The following is a 14,570-nucleotide window of genomic DNA, read 5'->3' as shown; positions in this document are numbered from 1 at the left end:
CCACCAATACCACAGAAATGTGAAGATTTATAAAAGAATATAATGAAAAAATATGTTTCAACAAATTGGTGCAAGAGGCAGCTTGGTGGCTCAGTGGGTTAAGTACCCAACTTGATTTTGGTACAGGTCATATCAGGGTCATGAGATTAAGTCCCACTTGGGGTTCTGCACTGGGCATGGGGCCTGCTTAAGATTCTTCCTTTCCTCTCCCCTTCCCCACCACTTGCACATCCATAAAATTGGGATAACCTAGGAGAAAAGGATTAATTCCTAGAAATACATAATCTTCCAAAACTGAATCAGGACGAAATAGAAAATTTGAATAGGCCAATGACTAGTAATAAAATTGAACTGGTTATAAAAAAGCTCCCAACAAATAAACGTTCAAACCCAACAGATTTACAAGTGAATTCTACCAAACATTTAAAGAAGAGTTAATGTTTACTCTTATCAAACTATTCCCCAAAACAGAAGGAAAATTAACAAATTAATTCTATGAGGCCATCATTAGACTAATACCAAAACTAGACAAAGACAATACATGGAAAGAAAACTGGAGACCAGTATTTCTGATTAACATGTAGATATAAAATCCTCAACAAAATACCAGCAAACAGAATTCAACAATATACTAAAAGGATCATTCACCACAATCAAGTAGGATTATTCTAGGGATGCAAGGGTGTTTCAATATGTGCAAAACAATCAATGTGATATATCACAATAACAAGAGAAAGGATAAAAACCATATGATAAGCTCAATCGATGCAAAAATAGCAAATGACATAAACATACACCCATTTGTGATAAAGACTCTCAACAAAATGGGTTTTGAGGTAACATAATTCAAGATAATAAAAATCACATAGTAAAACCCCACAATTAACACCACAGTCAATGGTGAAAGATTGAAAGTGTTTCCTTTTTCAGGAATGAAGCAAGGATGTCCACTCTCACTATCTTTATTCAATATAGTACTGAAGTCCTAATTGCAGTAATCAGACAAGAAATAGAAGTTATCCAAATTGGTAAAGAAGTAAAATTGTCACTATTTGCAAATGACATGATACTATATATAGAACACCCTAAAGACTCCACCGAAAAACTACTAAGAACTGATCAATGAATTCAGTAAAGTTGCAAGATACAAAATTAATAAAAAGAAATCTGTTGCATTATCTATACATTACTGACAAAGTATAAGAGAAATAAAGAAAACAGCTTCATTTACAATCACACCAAAAATAATAAAATATCTGAGAATAAACTTAATAAAGAAGGTAAAAAAAATTATACTCTGAAAACTATAAAACACTGATGAAAAAAATTAAAGAACACTAATAAATGGAAAAATGTTCCATATTCATGGTTTGGAAAAATACTGTTGAAATGTCCATATTAACAAAAGTAATCTATAGACTCAATGCAAGCTCTATCAAAATACCAACAGCACTTTTCACAGAACTGAAACAAATAATCCTAAAATTTGTATAGAACCACTAGACCTCAGTCAAAGCAATCCTGTGAAAGAAGAATAAAGTTGGGTCACCTAGGTGGCTCAGTCAGTCAAGTGTCTGCCTTTGGACTCAGATCATGATCTCAGGGCCCTGGGAGTCCTGCATTAGGCTCTCTGCTCAGCGGGAAGTTGGCTTCTCCTCTTTCTCTGCCTCTGCCTCTGTGATCTCTCTCTCTCTCTCTCTCTCTCTAATAAGTAATTTTTTTTTTAAAAGGAGTAAAGTTGAAGGTATCACAATCCCAGATTTCAAGGTACACTACACAAAGATGTAGTAATCAAAACCGTATTGTATTGGATAAAAAATAAGAAACATAAATCAATGGAACAGAACAGAGGGCTCAGAACTAAACCCATAGTCAATTAGTCTATAACAAAGGAAACAAGGATATACAATGGGATAAAGATAGACTTGTCAATAAAGGGTTCTGGTAAAGCTCTACAGCTACATGCAAAGAAGTGAAACTGGACAACTTTCTCCCAATATACAAAAAAAATAAACTCAAAAGGGATTAAAGACCTAAGTGTGAGACCTGCAACTCAATATCTCCCTAGAAGAAAACAGTAATGTCTTTTGACAATGGTCTTAGCAAAATTTTCCTAGTTTTGTCTCCTTTGACAAGGGAAACAAAAGCAAAAATAAACTATTGGGACTATCCCAAAATAAAAAGCTTTGCCCAGCAAAGGAATCCATGAACAAAATGAAAAGGCAACCTACTGAATGGGAGAAGGTATCTATAAATCATATGTCATATCATATAACTTAACACCAGTATCACCAATAAAAAAAGAAAAAACAAAAAATAATTTGATTTAAAAATGGGCAGAAGTCTTGAATATTTTTTCCAAAGAGGACATACAGACGACCAATAATCACATGAAAAGATGTTCAACACCACTGATCATCAGGGAAATGCAAATCAAAACCAAAATGAAATATTATCTTGTATCTGTTAGTATGGCTAGAATAAAAAAGACAGCAAATAACAAGTCTTGGCAAGAATATGGGAAAAAAGAAACCCTTATACAATGTTGGAAAGACTGTAAATAGGTGCAGCCACTGTGCAAAAAACAGTATAGAGGTTCCTCAAAAAACTAAAAATAGAAATACCTTATGATCGGGGGCACCAGGTGGTTAAGTGTCTGCCTTTGGCTCAGGTCACGATCTCAGGGTCCTGAGATCAAGCCCCACATTGGGATCCCTGCTCAGTTGGCAGTCTGTTCTCCCTCTCCCTCCATCTCCTCTCCACATTCATGCATGCTCACACTCTCACACAGATAAAGAGATGGTAGATAGATAGATAGATAGATAGATAGATAGATGATAGATAGATAGATCTTGAAAGCGTTCAGAAAGGAAGGAAGAAAAAGACCTTATGATCCAGTAATTCTACTACTGGAAATGAAAACACTTATTTTTTTCTACAGAAAATGAAAACACTAATTCAAAAAGATATATGCACCATTATTTACAATAGCCAAAATATAGAGGCAGACCAAGTACCCTTCCATAGATGAATTGCTAAATATGATGTGGTGTGTCTAAATACACGTATATACGTACACACACACAATGGAATATTACTTAGCCATAAAAAGAATGAAGTCTTGCCATTTGAAAAACATAGATGGACCCAGAGCGTATTAAGTGAAATAAGTCAGGGACACAAATATCATGGTATTTCATTTATATGTGGAACCTAAAAAATAAAACAAACAAAAAACAAAGCAGAAACAGACCCATAAATATGAAGAACAAATTGGTAGCTGCCTGAAGGGAGAACGGTGGGGGGATGGGTGAAATGGATAAAGGATATTAAGAAGTACAAACTTACAGCTAAGGAATAAATAAGTCAGAGAGATGAAAGGTATAGCATAGGGAATGTCATCAATAATATTGTAATAACATTGTATGGTGACAGATGGTGACTACACTTATAGTAGCACTAAGCCACATATGTTGAACAAGTATGTTGAGCACTTGATATCAATACAACACTGATGTTGTATACAATACAACATACTGTTGTATGTTAGTTGTACCTCAATAAAAAGAATAAGAAATTTGGGTATGAAAAACATGTTAAAAGATGAAGAATACCTTCAACAAACTCATGAACAGAATGAACAGAGCTAAGGAGAGTAAATTCAAGCAAGTCACAAAAATTATAATAATTAAAATATAATAATAAAGTTTAAAACAAAACATCCAACATTTCTAGGATAAGCATCAACATTCTACCATTCATCTCATTGTAAACTCTGAAGAGGCAGAAGGTATACATGTAAAGTAATTGCTAAGAATTATCTAAAGCAGATGACAGACAAAACGACAAATTCAAGAAGCTCAGAATACCTAGGATAAATACCAAAACCAACATATACAAATCTTTAAACTGCTAAAAATAAAAAACGAAGAAAAAAACATTTTAAGTCAATGCAAGAAGACAGAAACATTCAGAAAAGTAAAGATATGAAAAGATTTGTAAAAATTATAGTATACTTATCAGAAACCAGGATCGAAGATAATAGAGTAACATTTTTAAAGTTCCATAAGAACACAAAAACCTCTTAAATCTGCCCACTGAGAATTCTATAGCAGAAGAAACATCATTCAAAACAATATAAACAACACTTGAAAGAATTCCTCACAAGCAGATTAGTATTATAAGAACACTGGAAATATAAAAGATAAAATTAACATTTGTCTTTTAATTATTTATAAGATGAATGATTGTTTATTTTACTTTTTTTTTTGAATGATTGTTTAAAGCTGTCATCAACAAACTATGGCACACAAGCCAAATCTTCTCCTCTGTAAGTTTTCTATACATTTGTTTACATATGGCCACTTTTACATTTAATGGCTGAGTTGGGTAGTTGTAATAGACAATGTGGCCTGCAAAACCAAAAATATGGCTGGTCCTTTAAAGAAGATGTTAGCCAACCTCTGATCTATAAGAAAAAGAGTAATAATGTACAGTGTCTTATGTGACAGTTATGACAATAGCAAAAGATATGGGACGGAAAAATTTGGAATATATTGTGATGAGGTCCTTATACTATATACAAAGTATGTATTATTTGCAAGTGGACTGATCATATAAAGGTGTACTTGGTAAACCTTATGTCAACAACTAAAAAAAGAAAAAAGAAGCAAATAGTGAAGAGCATATGAATCATAAAAATTATTCAATTAATCCAAAGAACACAGAAAAAAAAAGAGGGGAACAAAGAAATGGAATAAATAGGGAGTGGCAAATGACAGACTGCAATCCATCTAATCCTATATCACACTGAGTACAAACAGTCTAAGCATACCATTTTAAGGACAAAATTTTCAAATTGGTTTAAAAAAAGCAAGACCTGATCAGACTGATTTCCTTGAACACAACTTAAGTATGAAGACATAGATGGGTTAAGAAAGAACAAAAAAAAAGATTTACCAGGTAAACACTAATTAAAGAGAGCTTGAGTTGTTATATTAACATCGAGGAAGACCTTAGAACAAAGAATATTTCCGGCATTAATAAGGGATATTTCAGACAGGCATGGGTGGCTCAGCAGTTAAGCGTCTACCTTCAGCTCAGGGCGTGATCCTGGAGTCCTGGGACCAAGTCCCATATCGGGCTCCCTACATGGAGCCTGCTTCTCCCTCTGCCTATGTCTCTGGTTCTCTCTTTCTGTGTCTCCCATGAATAAATAAATAAAATCTTTAAAAAAAAATAAGGGATACTTCATAATAAAGGACTCCATCCAAATGATATAGCAGTTCTCAATGTTCATGTACTTAACAAAAGACCTTCAAAATATAGAAAACAAAAAAAATGGCAGACCTGGGAGGGGAAACAGATTAAGTCCACAATTACACTTGAAGACATCAACACTGTTTTATCAATAATTGATAGAACAAGTAGACAACTGGCAAGCATAGAAAAGACCTGAACAATACTATCAAGAACTTCAACTGACATTTGTAAGATATAATTCCACAGCAATTAATATTTTTCCAGATAATGAAACCAAGTATTGGTTTCCTGAAAGGATCAGTAATATTAGATACACTTGACAAAATTAAAAAAAAAAAAAAAAAAAAAAGAGAGAGAGGGAAAAAAAACTATTAAAAGCACAGATGAAAGAGGTAAAACATTCAGAATATAAAGACCTCATATATTTTAAAGCGTAATGGAGGCATAATATAAACAAATTTTTGTACATAAAACTGACAAATATGATGATACTGACCAGTTCTTTAAAAACTAAAAAAGGACCAAACTCACTCAAGAAGAAATAGATAACATGGATAGTCCTATTAATGAACTTGAATTTAAATGAAGTAAGAAACCGCCAGGCCAAAATGGTTTCACTGGAGAATTCTATCAAATACAGAATATGAAATACCACCAACTCTACTTAACCTCTTCCAGAAAAAAAGAGGGAAGTTTTAACTAGTTTTATCAGGCTAGCCTTTTTATTTTTGTTTTTTTTAACATTTTAATTATTTATTAGAAAGAGAGTACAAGTGTAAGTGAAGGGAGGGGCATAGGGAAAGGAAGAGAATATCAAGCAGATTCCACACTGAGTATGAAGCCTAATGTGAGGCTGGATCTCATGACTGTGAGATCATGATTTAAGCCAAAATCAAATGCTAGACACCTAACTGAGCACTTCACCAGCACTACTTTAATAACAAAAAGACAGATAAGAAAAGAAAAATTGCAGACCAATCTACAAGCTGAACATGGACATAGACAAATCTTTTAAAAAAGATTAGCAAACAGGATATACTATTATATAAACAAGATAATAAATTATCAACAAATGGGGTTTATTCCAGGAATGAAGAATAAGATTTAACATTAAAAAATAAATCCTCTCAAGTCTATATTTAATATACTATATTAAAGACTAAAGGATTAAACAACAGTAGATCAAAAAAGAAATCATAAGCCAAGTGTTTTCTAAACACTTAGAAAAAAATAAAACAAACATGACATATCAAAACTGGATATGGACGAGGTGATACTAGCTAAGGGGATAAACTGACAGCCATAAATGCTTACATCTAAAAAACAAGAATGATCTCAAAACCACCACCTAACTTTACAACTTAAGGAATTAGTACAAGAAGAAAAAAGTAGTAAGACTTCTAGAAGGAAGGAACTTATAGAGCACAGATAAGTGAAATAGGGAATTAAGAAACAGAAAAATCAATGAAAACAAAGGTTGGTTCTTTGAAGAAATCATCAAAACTAACAAACCTCTAGCCAGATGGGCTAAGAAAAAGGAAAGAAGATACAAAGTACTAAAATCAGAAAGACAAGTGGGGACATTACTAATAATTCTACAGAAATAATGATCAGAGAGTACTATGAAAAAATATAAGGCAAAAAATTGGACAACCATATTGAAATATACAAATTCCTAGAAGGCCCAAAGCTACCAACACTAAACCATGAAGAAATAAATAGAATGGACTTATAACTAGCAAGCAAAGTAAATCACTAATCAAAAATCTCCCAACAAGGAAAAGCCCTGGACCCAAAGGTTTCATAGGTGAGTTCTATCAATATACATTAAAGAAGAATTAAACCAATTCTTCTCAAACTATCCAAAACATTAAAGAGGAGGGAATACTTTTTAATTCTGAGGTCAGCATTACCTTAACACCAAAGCAAAGACATAATTAAACCATTATCCCAAACGAATATTGATGTAAAAATTCCTCAACAAAATACAGATGGTACCAGATATGAGATGGTTCAACTTAAGATTTTTCAACTTTATGATACTATGATAGTGTGAAAGTGATAGGCATTCAGTAGAAACCGTATTTTGAATTTTGATCTTTTCCTGGGCTAACAATATGTGGTACAATACTCCCTCCTGATGATGAGCAGCAGCAGTGAGCCACAGTTCCTAGTCAGCCAGGTGATCATGAAAGTGAACAAGCCATACATCTACAATCATTTTGTACCCATACAACTGTTGTTTTTCACCTGCAATATAGTATTCAATAAATTACATGAGATTTTTGACACCTTATTTATAAAAGAGGCTTCATATTAGATGATTTCCCAACTACTGGTGAATATAAGTGTCCTTAGAACCTTTAAGGTAGACTGAGCTATGTTAGGTTAGATGTATTAAATGTATTTTCAGGGCGCCTGGGTGGCTCAGTGGTTGAGTGTCTGCTTTTGGCTCAGGTCATAATCCTGTGGTCCTGGGATCGAGTCCTGCATCAGGCTCCTCACAGGGAGCCTAATTCCCCCTCTGCCTATGTCTCTGCCTCTCTTCTCTGCCTCTCATGAATAAGTAAAATCTCTAAAAAAAATTAAAATTTTAAAAAATGTATTTTTGACCTATGATATTTTCAACTTACTATGGATTTAACAGGACATAAACCCATCAGAAGACGAGGAAGATCTATCATTACTGAAAAAGTCAACTGTATAGTAAAAGGATTACAAACCTTGATTAAGTGGAATTTATTCCTGAATGCAAGGATGGTACAGTATGTGGAAATAAATAAATGTAGTATACCACAGAGTGAAGAAGGAAAAAAAAAAAAATCTACATTGATGAGAAAAAGGGCCTGACAAAATTCAACTCTTCCATGATAAAAATACTCAAAAACTGAGAAGGAAATTATCACAATGAAAGTTATATATAAAAATACCAGAGTGAACAGCTAAGAGTGAGACTAAGTTTTTCCTAGAGAATCAAGAACAAGGCAGAATGGTTACTTTCACCACTTCCATTTAACACATACACTAACACACTAACCATAAAACTTCTGAAAAGCATGGAAGAAAACTCCAATTCATAATACCATCAAAATAAAAAAAAGGTATTCACAAGATAACGCAGGCATAAAACTAAATATGAACTGAAAGTTTTCTTCTTAATCACGATTAGATAATAACATACAAAGTATGTCATTTACATATTATTTATTTATATGAACATATATGGGGGGAACACTCATTGCATAAAGTTCAGTTTGCACTTAAAAAAATCTGAAACTTTCATGGATATCCATTTTTTCGTAAAGCATAGCTTTATAGTTACAATCAACCTTGAAATAACAAAAATGACTTAAATGTGATATAAACTCTTTGTACAAATAAGAAAAGCCATTTGAAAGGTTTTTCTCCCCAAAAGTAAATTGTGAACACAGATGGTAGTCAATGCTGTCTGATATTTTATGTCTTTATCACAGACCATAGAAACTGGAGCTTTAAGTATATATTAGAATGGTAGATTTTTTAAATAAGAATTACAGAAGAAAAACAAGTCATCTTACACATAGTTGATGTAGATTCATAAAATTCTACATTTTGTTCATGAGTAAGTCTTGCACACCTCTGATGTACATATCAGCTCAATAGTGAGTTTGTGCTTATAGTTTGTACAGCTATAAAAATGTGAGAATACTCAATTTGTTTTTATGGCCCTGGTGTTAGGGTCACTAATAAGACAGAGGAAACACAACAGAGGGTTTTTATGTTTTGTTTTGTTTTTTGTTTTTTTAAAGTAGATTAACAAATTGAAGAATTCTCAGGGATATAATTATTTTTTTATTATTATTATTTTTTTTTTACTAATTACCGATGGGATAATATGGCTTTATGTAAACATGTGCAATTGGAGTGCCAGAAGTTAGAGGGAAGAGAAAGTTAAGGGGAAAGGGGAACAAAAATAACGAGAGACTTCTGATCAGATAAAGTGCGTATTATAAATTTTAGAGCAATCATAAAATAACAAAGATGAAAATGTATGAGAAGAGAAAAAATGGAACAAGCCTATTTTATACAAGAGAAGGCAGAAAAAGAGGAAAAAAATAACAGATGGGATAAATACAAAACAGCAAACAAAACATTTAAAATAAACCATATCATTATTACATTAAATATAAATAAACACATATTTTAAAAGAGATCATTAGACTAGTTTTAAAAAAACAGAAAAACAAGACCAAATTATATACTACATGCCTAAAATTTGAGACAGCCCGGATGTCCATCAAGATGAATGCTGAAACAAATTGCTATAATCATATAACGGAATACTACTCAGCAATAATGACTAAACTACTGACACAGTTAACAACATGAGTAAACTTCAAAATGATGTGAACAAAGGACTACACACACACACACACACACACACACAAAATTCTAGATGATTCTATTTTCATACAATAAGAGAACACTCACAACTACTCTACAGTGATAGAATCAGTTTCCTGGGGAGGAATATGGGGTATATAAGTGAAGCATGAGGAAAGGTTTTGGGCTATAGAATGTTTTACTTCATGTTGGGGTAATATTTAAACAGGTGTATACTTTAGAGAAACATAATTGAGCTTTGTACTTCAAGTGGGAGAATTCATTGTATCTTATGTAAATAATAATTTAATATAATTAAGGATATTAAATTAGAACCCAATAAAAATATATCCAGAAATGTTCCAAATATTAGAAATTAAACAATGTACTTTAAAGTAATGTTAAAAAGTGGTGTCCTGGGTGTTTAAGAATATATATACAGCTTAATTTGGTATTTATAAGTTTAAAATTATAATTAATAACAATGTGAAGAGTAATTAGCTATTTAAATGTTCTACATTTATATACACACACAATCACATACCTAAGCACACACATATAAAAATAATTACCAATTGAAGCTGAGTACATTTGTTTCATGTGACTTTCAATGACAGAAGGATCCCGAGAGCTGTAAATTCCCAATTCAGGGTAAAAGCTGGAGCCAATGTCATCCGGGGGACTGTGTTTCCCTTGTGGATAATTCTTGGTTATTCTAGGGTCCCAATGCTTCAAGATTGGATGGTTCCAATGTATATATTTACCATCAAATTGTGGATTTCCATACCAACTGTAATAAAATGCATGTAAATAATAATTCAGGGGTGGCAGCTCTTCCAGGTAAGGTTCAGAGGTTTTAGAAGGTTTCATAGTGATTTCAACACTTTTTAAGTTCTTGATATTTGTTTCACTGTTGACTTTGTCATTGTTTTGGGAATCAAAGCTTTTCCTTAAGTGAGTTTGTTGATGAAGTTCTGGAAGAAGTTCAAGTCCAAAAGGATCTCCGGAAGTAGCTTTATTTGGTCTCAGCATTTTTAAACCCATCATCAGGGAGAAAATAAATAGAATAATAAGTGACAAAATGATGCAAGTCCTTCTTCGAAACTTTGCCATGATGACATACTTTAAACTCCAAAATGGTAAATGTTTAGCTGTAATTTATTGAAAAATTGTAATTAGTAAATGGTATTGACAATATTTCTCAATGTATTTGAAATGAAAACTAAAATCCATAAATTTCATTACACTGAAGTTTTAAAAGTACATATTAGTTGTATCATCAATCAAGGTCTACAAAATATATGGCTAGACCAAATGGCAGTATTTACTTGGAGATACCACAATTATGTTTTGTCGGATAAACATCTTAGGAATTTTATTTAAGAAAGTGTTTTTTCATTATTTAAACAGATTTTGTGTATGCTGAATATATAAAATTAAAGGCTCATAGTTTAAAAAGGCAAATACTCATGAATTAGATTAAAAGCCTAGTCAATATATGAATTTTCAACAAACTTTTAACTAAAATAATGATTTTACAAGAGAGTAACCACACATTTTTGAAATGAAAAGAATGAGATAAATAATGATCACAAGTGAGAGATTCCTAATTTAAAAATATATTACTACTTTATAACTTTGAAAATCTTACTACTGAACAGAGGTTATAAATATGGACTTACAACTTCTTTTTTTTTTTTTTTTTTAAATTTTTTTAAACTTTTATTTATTTATGATAGGCACACAGTGAGAGAGAGAGAGAGGCAGAGACACAGGCAGAGGGAGAAGCAGGCTCCATGCACCGGGAGCCCGACGTGGGATTCGATCCCGGGTCTCCAGGACCGCGCCCTGGGCCAAAGGCAGGCGCCAAACCGCTGCGCCACCCAGGGATCCCCGGACTTACAACTTCTAAAATAGTATTGTGTTTGTATTTTTGTTTCAATAACTATGTATATAAACATATGTATAGGTATATGTTACGTATCTATGTACATATACAGATACATATACATACATAAGAATAAAATTTTTGTACAAATTTCTTATTAGGTATCTGAGGAAAAATTGACATTGACTATATTTACAAAATATGACTTTCTATAATAAATCATGCTGTTGTTATTCCAGAGAATTAAGTTACAACAAATTAACCCTAATAGAAAAAAACAAGTAAAACTTAATCTAACCAGCAAGTAATTGTGTCTCTCACATAGGCACACACAAATACTTTCTATAAATTGCTACTTCTATTATGCATATATGCAAGAATTACTAAGATGAGCCAACATATTTCTTTTAAGGCTAAAATAAGTCATAAATTTTTCTTGAAGTTAACCTTGTTTAATTGTGAAGCATATGACACCTTAAGATTAATATATAAGACTTAGATCTAGGTTGAAATACAAACATTGGCAAAGGAAATTGGCAGTTTAAAACCCATCTCCATCGTTTGTGCCCCTTGCCAATCACCAGCCCTTCCCCTTTGCCTTGCTTAAGAACGACTTGACTTTTGAATTTACCATTCTCACCTTTCTTTATAGTTTAAACAGTATAGTATAAACATAAACATACCTAACCAATATTAATTGTTTTGCCAGTTTCAAAGTTTTATTTAAGTATATATGGTATATCCATATAAACTACATACATACACATACACGCATTACTAATATGCTTATTAATCTTATACATAGATTATGTATGCTTTACATATACTTACATGCTATAAATACATATAATCAGATATAATTAGATATACATAAAATACACAAAAATATTGGGAAACATTATTAAACCTTGACACTTTACTTTGTATCCTCTTTCTCATCCCTGCATTCCACCACATGAGTCCTTCTGCTCTTAATTTAAAAAGCCACGAAAGTGGAAAGGCATAGGTAGACAGGTCTGGAGAATTTTGTTTTACAACTCTATTAATTCACTAGTTTAATGGAAATGCTTTCATGTCAAATAGTTTCCTTCTTAAACTTTGGAAACAGAAAGTAACCCTTCCTCTACTGTCCCTAGACTCTAGTTTAGGGACCCCCCTCCCCCAAGTTTTATTACATGGATACATTGTGACCACACCAATAAACTAGACCCCTTAAAGTGTGTCATGTAACCAATCGATAACATTACACATGACCTAAGTATTATGAAAGTAGACATAGTTGACTTTAAGATGAGAAACAGCTAAATTCTTACTATTGTTCAACGAAAAAACAAAAATTTATTTCATTTGGTTGAAATATCAAAAAAAGTCTAAAAACTAAAACTAAAAAGATGTGTAACTCAGTTTAACTGAACAACTAAACTTGTGTAAAAACTAGTATGCTAAGCACCACATGAAATTGCTTGATTAGTAACACATAGTTCTTATGTTCAAGGTGCTTAGAGTCCATGAGGAAAGCAGAAGACATATACACAAATAACTATAATTCAAAGAAGAAAAGTCTCAGAAGTGAAAGACATAAATAAAACAACAAAATGCCTTATATAAATTAGGACGTTGAAAAAAAATAGTAAAAAAAAAAAAAAAAAGGTAAAATCTTAGAAGAAGGAGCACAATATGAATAAGCTGGTGTAAAAGGAAAGGAAAAAGAGAATGGCCACAGTGTCAGAGAAAGGATGTGCCCAGAGATATATTTACTGGATATGAAAGATACTGTGAAACAAAAAGTCCTCTGTAGGCTGCAGCCAAGAAAACAAGATGAGGAGGAAAAATAAAGCTGTAGGGCCATGCTGGAGCCATACTGTACCAAAGAAAGAGGACTTTTCTGGTAAATAAGGTAACACTGAAGACTTGTAAATAAAATATTGGCATAATGAGAGTACAGATTAGAAGGATAGAGCCCTTATAAAGAATATTCAAGACATCAAATTTAACCAATTTCTCAATCTAATAATCTCCCATTCACTGATAATTTTAACTAATTTTCTCTTTTCCTACATTACTGTTTTTAGTGATTCTACCAACATGGATGATCCATTTAGTAGTTTAACCTCCTAATTCTTTGCCTCTCTTCTAAAGATTTGTTCTTCCATTCCCACTTCACCAATTCAGGTATCATACTCTTCCCTCTTGATTTTTTTATTAAATTACTTACCACTTCAAAATCTTTTTTCCCCATTTTCCAATCTTTTGTGCTTCGAGGCCCTCTAATTCAGTATTCTCATTCTGGCACTTCCTGGACCTTATTGATATGTCCAATCTACTGAGTCCACTGTTTCTGTTATTTCTCCTTTTTGTCATGTTTTGTCTCTAGTATAACCCTTCACTTCTCGCCTTTCTTGACACATACCTGGTAAAACCTTAAATAAATGATGTGTGTCTTGATCTTGATTCAGAACCACAAAACTATACCAGACAAAAACATGCAACCATGACTTTTCCCTATGAATTCATGACCATAAATTTCAAATGAACACTCAATAATGCTTAACTATCCTGTTACCACACTCTAATATGTTCACTTTTCTAACCTCAGAATTTCATTTTCAGTTTTCATCATACTGCTATGTCACCAACTTCCTTTATTATCTTCAGATAGTTATGTCGCATACAGTTGAACACTGAACAATGCTGCAATCAATTGTGCAGGTTCCTTCACATGTGGATTTTTTCAATAAATATGGTACAGTACTAAAAAATGCACATTTTTAGATTTTCTTAATCATTTTCTTTTCTCTAGCTTACTTTATTGTACAAATATAGATATAACATGTAGGACATACAAAACATTTTAATGAAGTGTTTGCTCTTGGTCAGGCTTCCAGTCAACAGTGGGTAATTAGTTATTGAGTTTTGGAGTCAAAACTTATATGCAGATTTCCAACTGCACAGGAGTCAGCACCCCTAACCTCCATAGTTTTCAAGGGTCAACAGTACTTCATAGAGAAAACATAAACAATCATACAGGAACTCCCTTATCTTCCCATTAAGAAATTAA

At 32.5% G+C, this 14,570-nt stretch overlaps 1 protein-coding gene across 6 annotated transcripts in view; it reads right to left on the bottom strand.

Annotated features, from left to right (window-relative positions):
- MANEA (mannosidase endo-alpha) overlaps positions 1–14,570 on the bottom strand; it is a 72,794-nt gene that overhangs the window by 38,650 nt on the left and 19,574 nt on the right. For all 6 annotated transcript variants that reach the window (XM_035697547.2, XM_035697556.2, XM_025444372.3 and 3 more), the window contains one exon: positions 10,197–10,775. In XM_035697547.2, coding sequence (XP_035553440.1) covers positions 10,197–10,737 — 541 coding nt within the window. In that variant the 5' untranslated portion in view covers positions 10,738–10,775. The remainder of the gene's footprint in view (positions 1–10,196; positions 10,776–14,570) is intronic.

Source organism: Canis lupus, chromosome 12 (genome assembly GCF_003254725.2).
Source record: "Canis lupus dingo isolate Sandy chromosome 12, ASM325472v2, whole genome shotgun sequence".
Lineage (NCBI taxonomy): Eukaryota > Metazoa > Chordata > Mammalia > Carnivora > Canidae > Canis > Canis lupus.
The sequence above is the reverse complement of the archived record's forward strand: the minus strand, read 5'-3'. Positions and strand labels throughout refer to the sequence as shown.